Source organism: Lathamus discolor, chromosome 12 (genome assembly GCF_037157495.1).
Source record: "Lathamus discolor isolate bLatDis1 chromosome 12, bLatDis1.hap1, whole genome shotgun sequence".
Classification (NCBI taxonomy): Eukaryota; Metazoa; Chordata; class Aves; order Psittaciformes; family Psittacidae; genus Lathamus; species Lathamus discolor.
In genome coordinates this window covers 3,728,401-3,743,118 of record NC_088895.1, presented here as the reverse complement: position 1 = coordinate 3,743,118, position 14,718 = coordinate 3,728,401, and the positions used below count along the sequence as shown (strand labels likewise).

General features: G+C 38.4%; 1 protein-coding gene across 9 annotated transcripts in view; it reads left to right on the top strand.

The window, feature by feature from the left end:
- Positions 1–14,718, top strand: part of CIT (citron rho-interacting serine/threonine kinase) — a 138,876-nt gene that overhangs the window by 105,949 nt on the left and 18,209 nt on the right. For all 9 annotated transcript variants that reach the window (XM_065693137.1, XM_065693142.1, XM_065693138.1 and 6 more), the window contains 7 exons: positions 1,072–1,246; positions 2,429–2,626; positions 4,804–4,857; positions 12,522–12,719; positions 13,191–13,384; positions 13,887–14,022; positions 14,430–14,534. In XM_065693137.1, the coding sequence (XP_065549209.1) occupies positions 1,072–1,246; positions 2,429–2,626; positions 4,804–4,857; positions 12,522–12,719; positions 13,191–13,384; positions 13,887–14,022; positions 14,430–14,534 (1,060 nt within the window). The remainder of the gene's footprint in view (positions 1–1,071; positions 1,247–2,428; positions 2,627–4,803; positions 4,858–12,521; positions 12,720–13,190; positions 13,385–13,886; positions 14,023–14,429; positions 14,535–14,718) is intronic.

Below are 14,718 nucleotides of genomic sequence, written 5' to 3'. Positions count from 1 at the left end.
TCTGAGGAAACTAATGATTATCAGGTTCCTGAGAAGACAGCCCAGTAAACAGCAGGAAGTGAAATAACGCCATTTGGCAGTTCTGGCTGGCAATAATCTGTAGAGGTGAATTAAAAACAGAAAGGTTGAAAGGATGGTTTTCATGTGATGCTCAGAAACGTGAGTCAGAAAACTGAAGTTCTATTATTAGTTTTGTTAAGTCTTCCTATTTGATCTTGGGCAACCCACATAATTTCTCTGGGATAGGATTAATAACAGCTTAGCTCACAGTGAACTTCTTAAAATATTAATTCATTAATATGTGTAGAGCTTTGTGAGACTTCTAAGAAAGCACACAGGCAGAACTTTCCAATGCTTGATAAAACGACTCCAGGAATTGTAAATAATGAAGAAATACCTTTGCATCCTTCTTGGTTTTTTTTTTTTAATGTTTTTATGAGGGTATCTGTTTCAAGTTCTTATGGTAGTAATTAATTATTGCCAGATCTCAAAGTTCTTATGAGCACCAGCAGGTTTTTTTGATTGCTCTGTAGACTAAGACTTTGATCAGAGACAACAAAACTTCACTTCAGTGTAGGTTAAGTTCTAGGTCCATTACAACTTCAAAAATACCCCAACAAAACAACCTACAACACATTACCCTCTCCCCAACACCTGAGCCATAGTGGTTCTCTTATCTCAAGGAAATACACTGTATGAAAGCAATTGCTCTTAGCATCTTTTTTGCCTGTACAGAAAGACATGTAACAAGGAATTGGTGAAATCTAAACTGTAACTTCAATATTGTTGCGGATTGCTCTGTGCCACATTAACTTTCAGACAAGGAGTTTAGTGCTCTGGGGATATGTTGATGAATGCACTGGTACATGGATCTCTTGCAGACAGGAATAAAGAGTTGCCTTTAATTTATTTTTTTTTTTTATTTTTTAGTTTGGATGTAAAATTTAAGCTATGAACTTCACTATTCCATTTTATAGGAAACTTGTAGTGTATGCTTGCTTACTTCACCCCAGTGAAAGGACATGTCTTAAGGACATTTTGGGTTTGTTACTTGTGCTTTTCTCCTATCAGGAAAGCCCAAGAAGAGATGATTTCAGAGCTCAGGCAACAGAAGTTCTATTTGGAAACACAGGCTGGAAAGTTAGAGGCCCAGAATCGAAAACTAGAGGAACAATTGGAGAAGATGAGTCACCAGGATCACACTGACAAGAACCGCCTGCTGGAGTTAGAGACAAGGCTGCGAGAGGTGAAAACTTGGCTTTAACCCTTCCAAACAAACTTACCTGAATGCACCCCATTTTGAACATTATAGTGAGAACTAGAATTAAGTTGTTTTAGTTTTGTGTGTCATAAAAATGGTATTCTAAGGTGTAATTAAAACCATAATTTTAAAATGGCTCGTTAAAAGGAGATAAAAGTAAGTATGAAGGATTTGTCATTCTTAGATGTAACAAAATCTGAGCCTTTAGATCATCTTGTTTTCTCTGAACCATATTTATGGTTTGCTTTACAATATCCTTATAAGGTTGTTCAGCTAGAGTGGTTATGGGGTAAAGGGAAAAAGCTATATGCAATGACCAGCATAACCATAGAATCTACAGAACAGAAAGCAAAGAACACAACAGAATTGCTATGAGAAAATAGTAGACCTGTTGATTCACACACATTTTTCAGAAGTTTTCTGGAAAGAAAACCTAACAGTAATATGAAAATAGGATTTTTTTTTTTTTTTAAATATTTGTGAGCTGTGCTTCAATTTTAGGTTTGTATCAACTAGTCTGGATTCACTTCACATCTTTTATCTTCTGCAGTCTCAGTCCACCGATTTTCAGCTAGGACTGAAAGCCTGCCTTTAGCTAAGAGGGTTGGACAGCCAACACATGTCCTTATTTGACGAGAAGTTGGTTTAGACCAGTGTAAGATTTCTGGCAGGCTTGTCATGCACTTACAGCACAACAGATTCACTTGGGATAGCAGACAGCCTGAAGAAGGTAAAATAATCTGAAAGGAAAATGAAATACGAAAGTCAGTTGCAAAATGTATGTAATGTTTGCATACATGTAAAGATAAGTCTTTTTGTTTATGCCTAAAGTTTCTCAAATAAAGATTCTTAAAGAGTCTCAATTTCAGTGAAGAAAATTCATCACAAACTACTTCAGTGTTTATGCTTTTTATGTCAGTGTTTGTTATGTGGTATTTGAGTCAGCTGGAACTATTCTTGTGCCCTTGCTGTTGTTGTTTCAAAATGCCAGGTTGCTTTTAACCTCTTTCGAAACAAGCTGGTAGTTTCTAGGTAGACAAAACTGCCTCGACTTAAGCAGTCTGTCAAGATTTGGGATAGACATGGCAATGGCATCTTAAAGTGGGGTCTGAAATGAAATTACATTGCCTATATTTTATATTTGGTTGCTACATTTTTTTCCTTCAGGTTAGCCTAGAGCATGAAGAGCAAAAGCTGGAACTCAAAAGGCAGTTGACAGAACTGCAGCTGACACTCCAGGAGCGGGAATCTCAAATCACTGGGCTGCAGGCTGCACGGACAGCCCTGGAGAACCAGCTCCGTGAGGCCAAAACTGAGCTAGAAGAGACCACAGCTGAAGCAGAGGAAGAGATTCAAGCTCTCACGGTGAGCCCTAAAATCTCTGCAATGAGCTATATATACAGATCAGAATTACAGAGGTGGACGTTTCATAAAGGGGTTAAAATTAAGTTATACTATTTAATTTTTGATTTTCAGAACAGGATACGGATTGTGCCTTGTGTTGATAGGAGCAGAAATGGCTAAAAAGTCAGATTTTATCTTACTATCTTTAACCACATGAATGCTTCCTAGTAGTGGTTCATTGCTGCCAAAACTGTTTGTAAGAGTGTTACTGCTTTTGTGATGAGGTGAAAGTTGCATATGAAATTGTTATTGTTAGAAGGTTTACTCTGTGATTTACTTGCTTAAATCATATCTCATGAATTTGAAACTACCTGGTGATCAGAAATATTTTAATGTTGTTTTTTTCTATCAGTTACCCTGCTTTAAGTATACTTATTCAAGGGGGGATCAAACAAATTCCTAGGAAAATAGTGCTGTTAGAACATAATTCTATTCCAATGCGTATTTCATTACAAATTGTCATGTGTGTCTGAAGTCTCTGGTGAGGTCTGTGAATGGTATAAACGAAAAAGAAGTTCAGTTTCTACCTCTCCCTTCCCCTTTCATCCCCTGTAAATGCAGATCTAAATGGCATGCTGCTGGTTGTTGTCTCTTGAGGACAAACAGATGCTTTCGAAATGCTTGATTCAAAGAAATGTTTCCTTCATAAAAGTTTCCTGGGGCTCTGGGGAGAGAGAGCAGAGAGGTAGATGACCTGATACCAGCTAACTCCCATTGAGCAGCAGTCTTTAATGACCTTCAAATCTGTGTGTTTTAAAGTGTTGAAAATGTGCATTCTCTTGATCCAGTGGCATTTGACCAAAGAACTATTCAGAATATTGCTGCTATTGCTATTTTTTGGAAGGGATGATGGGCTCAGCTGAGATAGGTGCTTGTGTTATGGTGATGCTTTGGGTACATGAATGGGAGAATCATTCATTCCAAGTTGTTCTAAAGCGGGTACATGCTGGCAAAGTACAGCAACACTGTCAAGGCGTGAGAGGAACTGAATAGAACATGGCATCAGTTTCTTTTTTGCTCAAAACTGAGATGATCCCCTCCCAGCTGGAAGCTTTGTATAACAACTAATATCACTGCCAATGGGATGGCAATGTGCTTGGTATCTTTACCCTGTACCACCAGGGAAACAGCTGAATAATTATGTCCTGTGTTCACTCAGTTGTTTGGCAAAATGGTAGTGCTTTTGGACCAGCTGCTGTAAGATAGTCCAGTTGGTGGGCTTGGGAGTATTTCTATAATGGATTTTTTAATGTACTAGTCTTATTTTTCACATTGCCGCTTGTGGTAAGATAGCTTTTCAGCTTTCATGTCTGACTTCTGCTGAATGGGTTTTCCTGTTTAGTCTCTTGGCTCTAAGGAAAATCTTCTAAATGAAGAAAGGTGGCTGGATGTGCCAGTGTGCTAACCTTTCATTTTTAAGTTTTCCAATAGCATATGCCATTAGACACTTGTTAAATCAGTTTGATGAATATTGAGAGAGGCCAAGAGGCTGAAAAAGGAACTTTTGCTTTGTCATGCTTTGCTTCTGAATTAGGAGGTAAAATGGTGCATGGCAATGCTGCATTCTTTAAAATGAGTGTTTGCGCTTGTCCACATTCTGAGTGCTATCTTCCAAAAACTGATTATTGTGTTTCATCACTGCTTTTTAGAGAGGCTCAGGATGAAATGGTACTTTCTGGTAGGATTCAGGGAGATTGGCAGAGATGTTTGGGATAGCTTGCATAACGCTTCATGGTAATTTCTCTTTTCAAGCATTAAATTGTATTCAGCATTTATTTTATATGAAATAACCAATCTGGATATGGAAGTAAAACCAGCTCAAATTGAAATGTCAAGAATGTACAAAGTTGGCATGGGATTGACATGTCTTCTGGTGACCATTTCAGATGAAACCTTTTACATAATTCAGTTCTTGAGTTTGTACATTTTTCTGAAGTGAATCAGAACTGGGTCCGTAAGTGTACTTTAAGTAGGATGTGACTTTTACTTTTGCCACTACAGAGTGCTTTCATAGCCTGCAGCATCTGCCTTCCAAACTTTGCTTGCTGATAGGTTGTTCTTCAGTTTGTTTAGCAACAACTGTTGGATTCAAATTCTAATGTATGAAAAATTGATGATTAACTTCTTACCTCCTTTAGGCACATAGAGATGAAATCCAGCGTAAATTTGAAGCCCTTCGTAATAGCTGCACAGTGAGTATTAAATACAGATCATTGAGTTATTTTGAAAGTAAGGATAAGGAAACAAACAATTTAATTAATTAATCCTTGATGACACTAGTTCCTAATGTGGACTTCTGTCTTCAAGGTGTTAGTAGGAGCTAGATGGATTGGACTTGATTTCTTTTAGGTTTCAGGTAAACCTCAATTTTGAGGTTATGGTCTGATCATGAAATCGATACTATTCTTCTTTTTGGAGAAGAAAGTAAATTAAAATATCTCATTGCAGTGCAGCTAGTAAGAATGGTGCATCAGCTGCAAAAAAACCCCACTGTAGGTGAAGACCTTTTCTACTCCCAAGAAGAAAAGATCTACCTGTCTGAATCCTGAGCTGCATTGTAGATCTAGGCCAGAGTGGAAGAGCCTTCATGCTGCTCTGTGTTTTAAGGAGGACTCTAATACTGTTTGAAGAGGCAAGAAATGTAGTGGTTCCAAATAATACATTGCCGTACAATCATCTGTTCGAATAGCAGAGAAGATTCTAGGACCTTAGCTTGCACCTTCTATTGCTTGACATCTTGTGACATGTTTTTAGATTCATTTCATCAATCCAAGACAGGTGTCAGAGGGTTTGTCTATTGATAGTGATTCTTGCATATTTAACATTACCTTCAAACGTGTTTATGATGGTTGATAGAGAACATTGATGGGGCATGTCTTCCAATGACGCAAATTACAGAAAGGTTGAAGAAGGGCCACAGCCTTCTGGGTCAGCACTGACTGCCAGCCTTTCTGGACTTTTTCTCTTTACTCCACCCTGTAAGCAGGGCTTAAATTCTGTTGTTTTCCTTTTTTTTTTAATCTTGATTGCTTCCCTACTTCCAGTGGTTTCCTCAAACTTCCATTTCTCATGCTGTAGGACTGAGTATCTAATGTACAAGTTTTCATCTTTCAGAAGTATCTTTCCAGGATGAGAGTTATTCTCTTTTCCTTGGTTGTTCTTCAGCTGTAAGCAAGGGGATGCTTCTGTTCTCTTCATAGAATATACTGATATAAAGAAATGAGGATGTAGAGCTTGCCAAAATGGTTAACCTCTATTTAGAAGAAATGCTGTACAAGAAGCTTTACTTTCTGTTCCCTTCTTCATTTATGTAGCTTGAACCTCTAGTTCCATATGTGCTATCATCTATCTTACATCCATAGCTATCTTTCGTTCTATCTTGCCCCTCATACAGAATGACAGCTTTCTATGAAAATTCTTATGTGATCTCCATGCAGTCAAAAACCAGTTGTGGAAAATTCATAGCTTCTTTTCACTGCATGGTAAGCTGCCTTTCCCAGGTTGTCACTCATTCTCTACTAACACTCTGGCTCCCTAAGTGTGGTGAACAATCTCCAGCAGTGGAGGATGACCCACTATGTTTCAAGAATGTTTGAGCTCTTCAAAGGCTCTGCATAAAAGGATTTCTAAGTGTTGTGCATTGTAAGGCCCTTCAGTGAGATAAGTGGGATCAGACATCCTCATCAATAAGGAATTAATTAAATAGTTCCTAAATGAATAATACATGCTCATCATACATTCTCTTTCCAGGCCAGGAGAATGCATGTATAATTTAATGGACCATGGACAGGAACTTTCTTGTTATGAGTAGTTCTAGCTGTCCATCCTGTCTGCTGAGGAGCATGGAGAGAAAATACAGGATAATCCCTGTACTGACAGTGAGGGATCAGGGAATATTTATTATGGTGCCTTCACCTTCATTTTTATCTGATTGTGTCCACTATGATGCAGGCTTCGCTTTTTGGCAATCATGTGAATTCTACTTGAAGGTGATTAGAATATACACTCCTTTTAAAATAACACTTCAAGGGAATGATTGTAATATGCTGCTACTTATGCAGCATGATAATGAGTGGGTTTGTTCTTTTAGCAAGTATTCAAAATATATCCTTTTTAAGCTGAAACAAACTCTTTGACCCAGTCTGTCAAAATTTGGGGTGGAATTGTTGTTTATTTAATCTTACTGAGAAGCCCAAAACAGCAGCAGAATTAGGAAAATAAGATTAGACTGGAGGGGGGGATATGAAAGGTTGAATTACTTCAATACTTCTGTAGTATTCAAAAGGTAAATAAAACCACTTTGTCTACTTTCTTTGGTATTTCTTCCATTTCTCCAGCTTCACCAAGCTCACAGCTTCCAACTGTAGAGAAGGCTTATCCTCCAATATGTCTGCTTCCCTTGTACCCTTATTGCACTCTTGTTCTTCCTTTTGCTGAGGTCTCTGACCAAGTACGCATTTTTAGGTTCTCTTATTTCAAACTTGCTGTGTTTTGGGGTGCTCACAGAGATCATTGCTATGTTGTTGGTCGCAGTTTCTGCCTTGTTTGTGAATTTATATTCAGTTGTTCTTATTGCTCTGCACTGTTTCATCTTGTGACATCTCTTACTGTTGGGTGTCAGATGAAATTGCCATCATTTGCTTTCTCTGTCTCGCAGTTGTGGAAGAAATAATAGGCTGCGTAATTACAACAAAAACTGTAAGCTGTGGTACCTGCTGTACACACACACAGATGCATGTGGGCACACACAGAGAGCATTATTTTATCATAATCTTCTCACAGTGAGAGCTCATCCAGCAAATACATTGAGGGAGAAGGACTAGTTCCCTCCATTTAAAGAATTATTCTATCAAAAATACAATGCATTTGAGTGTTAAATGTGTTTTGCAGGCAATCAGAAACAGACCTAGAAATAAAAAGCTTTTTCTTAAATAGGAAAATTAACGTATTTGTCAGTTGTTGCCAACTGCCTGTTCATTATGGCTTGTTGTTTTTTTCATCAAGGCGTTTGAAGTTAAAAATACGACTAAGTTATCTAAATAATGGTAGAATTGTTGCAAAAAGAAAACATGCAGTAAGCAAAGTCTATAAATAATTAGAAGAAAAGAATCCTATAAGGTACTTATAGTCAGCTTAGCAAAATACTATTGCTATGCCAGAGGACCACCATCTGAATCTTCCAGGGTTATTTTCAGGTACATACTGTTGCTTTTACTCTAGCAAGGAGAATGACATTTCTTAATACTAATTGGATATTGCATTTCCACTTACTCAAGATTTCTCCAATAAAACAAGGTTTATATTCCTTCCTTGAGGTTCTTTTGTCATCTTGTGTTCCTATTTTAACTGTTAATAGGCTTGGTTCTGTACTTGACCAAGAGTTTGGATACTGAGGCGTTGAATCCGGAAGCCCATTAAGACACATGTACAATTTTAGTCACGCATAAAGTCCCCCGGACTTTGGTCCAAGATCTTGATCCCACATTGACGCAATAACTTGGCATACAAGAATAATCTGTGGTTTTGAGAACTTCCAAATTTATGTCTAAAGGTGTTACATACTTGGGTGCTAAATTATATTTCAGAGCAAGGGGATATTGCCCGCTGTAACAAGGCTAATACCCAGGCAAAAACTTTCACATGGCTTTATTAGATTTGTAAAAAAAAGAGAAACAGAAAATGTCTGTTTGGTGGGAGGGATATTCCTGATTCTTATTTCACAGAAAATGTGATTGCAGATGCCAGTTACAGGCAAACCTTGAGCTTTTGTAGCCTGACAAAAAGTCAGACACTTCCAGGCTGTTGATGAGGTGTTGCTGTGAAAGAGGCTGATGCCCATCAGCTGATGGGCTGATGGACAATGATATCATCATCACTTGAGGATGAGGCTTATGGTGGGTAGAGGCAGGTTGCGTTCTGGGAGCTAGGATAGAGGAGTACAAGGTTGGTGTGGGAAGGAGAGGAATGCAGACTGTGTCATGTCCTACTAACTCTGCAGCTACTAATGAGAGCAATGTCCCACAAGCTAAGCCCTAGTGAGTTTTTGGAGACTGAGATCTCCATGTAAGGTATGTTTCAAGTCATAGATGATGTCTGACTATGGCAAAGGGAAGAAAGCAAGGGGTTCACTGTTATGTATCAGTCAAACAGCTGGAGGTACAAGACTGGTATCCATCTGCAGCTGTGTTTGTCAAGAGACTTGGTATTCTGCTCCATCACAATGCTTGGTATTTCTATGCTAGAAAAGCTTTGTCTCTTGATCCAAATGTGAGTATGTTAAGATTAAGTGAGTCTGATGCCCGCTCTTGCTTCCTCCTCACAATAATTGGAGGCTCAGAGATAGATACTTTTTCTCTATTACCTTCTGACAGTTAGCTTTCTGGTAAAGATTAGTGGGGATGGGGAGGAGTGGAAATAGATAGAGTAAAACAATGTCTGGAAGTTCTGAATTAAGGCTCTATGAAAAATTACATGAAACTCCACATACATGGTGCTGAGATCATCCTGAAACAGTTTATGTCACTGTGTCCTAGCATTTTCCCACGTTTGCTGGTGGCATGTGAGAACGATGGCATCTTCATGAAGGAATTTTGCCTGTGGTTTTGATATGTAGAGCATATGGGTTAAGTTTTATACCTATGCAAACCTAATCACCAAGGCCCTGAACTGCTTATACTATGATATTTAATTTGTGGTCCGTGCCTGGAGAAGTTTGTAGGGCCAGGTGTAATAGCTGTGGATCTGCAGGATCTCACAGCAGAGAAATTTGCTTTGCTGAAACCATGCAATGGGTAGGGAATTCTGCTGAGTATGGTCACTTTTGCTGAAGAGCTGTTATGCTTGGGTTGTGCTCTGTAATATTTAAAAATGAGATTCAGTCTTCTGTATCAGTATAAAGATCAGGTTTGTGCTTAGATGTGACATGTAGCGAGCAATCTGCCAAGATGAGCCTGGTGTAGTTAGATTATATCTCTATTTTATGGATTAGTTGTGATGAAGATGTGCATAGATGGAAGAGAAAATTTCAGCTGCTCTGTGGGTTATGATACAGTGGCACCGCTACAGTGGCTGCCTACCTTGTCTGGAATTGCTTTTCCAAGCTTTCAAGTGTTTGCTTGTTTTATAAACTTTAAATGTGAAGATTTTTGTGATTATATCATGGGTTTCTAAAGGATAAAACAGTGTTTTCTTACAGACTTTCCTATAATATACTTCTCATTTAACTCCAGAATAGCTTAGTGTTGGTTGGTTGGTTGATTTGGGTTTTTTTTTGCCTGGGGATTTCCTTAATTGAAAAGAAAAATACCTAAAGCTATTAACATTTTTCAGCTACAGGATTCTGACATAGGTTTAATGTATGTACGTATGCCCAAGACAACATTTCCTGTCAAAAGATCTGTGTTTTCTTTCTTCTTGGTTCCCAGGACAGGCATTTATATTGCACCATGTCCCATTTTCCTGTGTCAGTATTACCCATTACTATTTAGGCTTCATAGATTTATCAACTCTGTAACCCTGTTGGGTCATATGTAGCTGCAGAAAGCTTTTAAAAATTGAATTAGCTAACAAATTTCCTTTTTCCCCATGTAAAGAAGGAAAAAAGAAGAACAAATTTTCTCTCTTAAAATTCAGATCTACCATCTATATAGATTCCATAAGGTAGGTTATAATACATAAGGAATTTAAGCCAAGCCATTTTGGAATTGTCAATAAAAAGGAAAATATTCAAGAAAGAAGATCACATAACTTCTTCTGGAGCCCCTCTTTCTTAACTGCTTTGTTATTTGTCTTAAGTTTTCTAGAAATCTCCTAATAGATAAAATATAAAATGATCTGGTTTAATTTTAGTTATATTCAGGAAAAGAAGTAAAAATCTCAGAACCAAGAATAAAGGCAAATGGGAGCTTAACTTCCAGCCCTTAAGGGTTGAAATCCACTTGAAATACAGCCAGTTTTAAAGATTCATAGTTTCCATATTAACTCTGCATGTCACCTTATCCATTTTGTGTTTCCCCCTTCTCTGCTTTCTTCTTGTATTTCAAAACTAGATTAAGAATTTTTGTAGCAAGCACTTGTATTAATAGATGAAATGTATGTGGAAGGAGCCATGGATGTATAAAATAGATCTTAAAGCTGCCTCGATACACAGTGGGGTTAGACATAGAAAAACAAGTAGAAGGAAAAGAGAGATTATCTTATCTGGTAGTAGAAATCTCAGATGTTACTTGTAAGAATGGTAGGTAAAACACTGTAAAAACAAATGTTCCTTTGTTCCTCTTTGTATAAATACATTTCTAAGCTCTTATCCCCACAGCAGTACAGATACTAACACATCCTTGTGACAGAGTCTGTGTTCTTTGCAAACTTGATGCATACAAGAGCAAAATGTGTATTTTGAGTAGGACAGGAAAAGTGCGCAAGGAACAACCACATGATCAGGTTTTCATTAGAACCGTTGTGTTTTGTAATATGAATCATTTTGATTTGAACCTGAACATATGGGTAGCAGGAACTCCCCTTCACCCACCAGGGAGTAATGTCAGTTGGACTTTTTCTGCTTGCAGTTTAAAAACCAAATGCTGTTAATTTCGAGCTAGGAGAGGCATGGTAAAAGGCTGCCAAATATGCATTACAGATTCTTCAAAAATAAATGGTTGTCATCTTTCCAGATAGCTGAGAAGAGCTGTATGCTCTGTGCTCTACTGCTTAAGATATTTAAGTCCTTGGCTTGTGTAGGAAATTGGAACATTTCAATTCGAATGTGTGGCCAACTGTGCTCTGGGATTTTAATGTTTCCCATTTAATGAAGTATTCACTTTTCTTTGACATCTAGGCAAAAAATGCCTCTAGAACTTGTTAGAATTGAATATGAATTGTAAAGAGTTACCAGTTTCAGAAATTCTTTTCATTAAGCTGATTTCGAGATTATACTGAGGTTTCTTTCTCTTCTGTTGTGATGATGTTGGTTTTGAGTTAGGAGGAAGTCCAGTTGTTCATCCATCCTGTATTCATGGCCTTTCATTCATACACATTAAATGGGACTGTGAAAATGGCCAATTGTTCATATTTTTCATTTAATTGAAGGGGAATGTGGTTTAGAACATCTAGTGTAATGCTATTCTGACTGAACTTGCACTTCCTGAAAGGCAAGGCTGTTGTCCTTGTTGAGTTTTTGCGTTTCCCTGATTTTCTGTTAGTCTGCTGTGTTGCCATACTTTTTTCATTCTTCATATATCCCCTGGTGCCATCCATAATGCTGTTACCGTGATAGAAGATATTTCTTAAGATTTGTCTGCTTTTCCTGGTTACATACAGTATTCCATATAGGAATACAAGCACTTGCTAGGGAGGTTCCTCAGATTGCAGTGCCTCCTTTGTGCCGCTTGCTCAGTTTTCTTAAACGTCACTCTGCAGAAGCCTCTCTGAGAGGTATTAACCCCATTGCACTTGATGGGAAATGGAGGCAAAACAAGGTGAAGTGTTTTGGTGAAGGCACATCTGAGACTACAGCCAGAACTCCTGACTCCCAGGCCAGTGCTTTAGACGTGACAGTTCTCTCTCAAATAATAAATCGCAGTGCAGCATGTTTATACTCTAAACCAGATTTAGCCCAAGCCCTTTTCTGTAAGCCAGAAAAAGCCCAGGCTCTTTTCTGTAAGAAAGAAGAGTCTATTCCTAATCAAAGTACACTCCTGTGCATAAACCCTACCTTGACAATATTGCTTTTGTTTAGATTAGGGATAATTTCATAGCCAGGTTGTCTCCTTGCTTGGCAGTAAGTGGTTGTGTGAGAGAAGAACACTTTTCCACTAAACTCTACTCGCTGACATGTAATTGGGTTTCTTGTTCGTTCTAGGTGATCACAGATCTGGAGGAGCAGCTGAACCAGCTCAGTGAAGACAACGCAGAACTGAACAATCAGAATTTCTTCCTGTCCAAACAACTTGATGAGGCCTCAGGGGCCAATGATGAGGTTGTCCAGTTGCGAAGTGAAGTGGACCATCTCCGTCGAGAGATCACTGAGAGAGAGATGCAGCTTACCAGTCAAAAACAAGTAAGGCTTTACAAGTCTGGATCACAATCTCGTTGTTATAGCTAGCTAATGATCGGAAATGCAAAGAAACTCTTCTCAATTTGGAAACCTAGCAGGAATGAATATTCTTCCAGGGGCAATGGCATTTAAGCCTTCCTTCCCAGAGCAGTTGAGTGACTGGGAAGTTTTGGTATTCCTTATTGTATTTTTATGCACTTTTAATTAGAAATTTTGCACTCTGAAGGTGTTTTCATTTAGAATTATTCCTTTTAATTTTGTGACCCTGGAAATGTCAAAGTTTACCTAATGAGATAGAACTGACATTAACACACTCACAAGTGAATGTATGGAAGCCTTGAAATAAATGGGTTGTGATTTACCAGCTTATGTTTGCTGCCAATTTGCATGTACTGTAATTTAAATGGTAAGGCTGAAGCTTAAAGTGCACGCTTGATGTGGGATGTGAGAATTGATAGGAGGATTTATTTTTAGACTATGGAGGCCTTGAAGACAACATGTACAATGCTGGAAGAGCAAGTAATGGACCTGGAGGCCCTGAATGATGAACTCTTGGAGAAAGAGCGTCAGTGGGAAGCATGGAGAAATGTTCTAGGGGATGAGAAGTCCCAGTTTGAATGTCGAGTTAGAGAGTTGCAGAGGATGCTGGATACTGAGAAACAGAGCAGGTCTCTCTCCCCTCCTCCCCTTTTATTAACTTTTATGAAAATGCTCGATAGAAGCTAGTACAAAAATTATATTTAGAAAAAGATATGGGAGTTGGAACTAAATATAAAATCTTGAGGTAGTTCTAAAAATGGTTTATTAGTTAATAGTCATTCACCAGTGATATTGTTCCTTTGGTTGCTTTGCAAGTGAGCGATTCGTGGGGAGTGGTATTTATCATTGTATTTTATAAAATGTCCTGGTTTATTATCTTCGACTTTATTATATGGAAAAATAGTGTTTGCTCCTAACTGTTCCTGTGGGTCTTGACATTTTCAGGCTGTAGTTCTAGCAGGGCTGGAATGGGGTTATATAATGTAAAAGTGTTGTAGCAAACAGCCTGGCTTTCTAAAGTAACATCTTGAATTTGAAGCAGCCCCCTGAAAGAGGTATTGCTGCCACTGCACTAGGAAGAGGTCAGGCCCAGAAAGGAGTTAGGTAACATTATTTTCCATTTTAATACAGAGTGAGAGCAGATCAGCGTATTACTGAATCTCGCCAGGTGGTAGAACTAGCAGTCAAAGAACACAAGGCAGAGATTCTAGCCCTCCAGCAAGCGCTGAAAGAACAAAAACTCAAAGCTGAGAGCCTTTCTGATAAGGTAAGTAACTTTCAGCCCTAGACATCACTAATCAGGTGAGATACTTTTCTAGAGATACTACTTGTAGAAAAGTGGCCTTGGGCAGTTTTTCAAGATGTCATAACAAATTAAAAAGATGGGAGGTCATAGAATAGAATTCTGTCTTCAAGCCAAAGACCTCAGATTTCCTATAGAAAATGACTAAAGCAAGAAAGCATCCTGTGATGCCCAGAGTGTGCAGTGAAGTCCTTTAATAGCTTGAGCAAGGGCATACCAAAATGCTGGTTGGTTGGGTTTCCCCCTTAGACCAAATACAGGATAATTGTATCATTTTTCTGGATGTGTTCTTGGTGAAGTTGGATTTTAAGATTGTGGAACGCTGTTTATTAGTGTTCAATATTATTCTGACCATCTATCCCACTGCCTAGCTCAATGACCTGGAGAAGAAGCATGCTATGTTGGAGATGAATGCACGCAGTTTACAACAGAAGCTTGAGACAGAAAGGGAGCTCAAGCAGAGACTTCTGGAGGAGGTAACCTTGGAAATTCATGTTGTAACTTCAGAAGGTTCCACATCTCAGCAGGGGGGGAGTTGTGAGAATAGCAGTGTTGCACATCCTCCCTTTTTCTCTGTAACTGGAGAGATTAATAAATTGGGGGGTTGTTTTTACTTAAAACTTTGCAAAGTGTGTGGCCATGCCATGGAGCAGTAAAAGT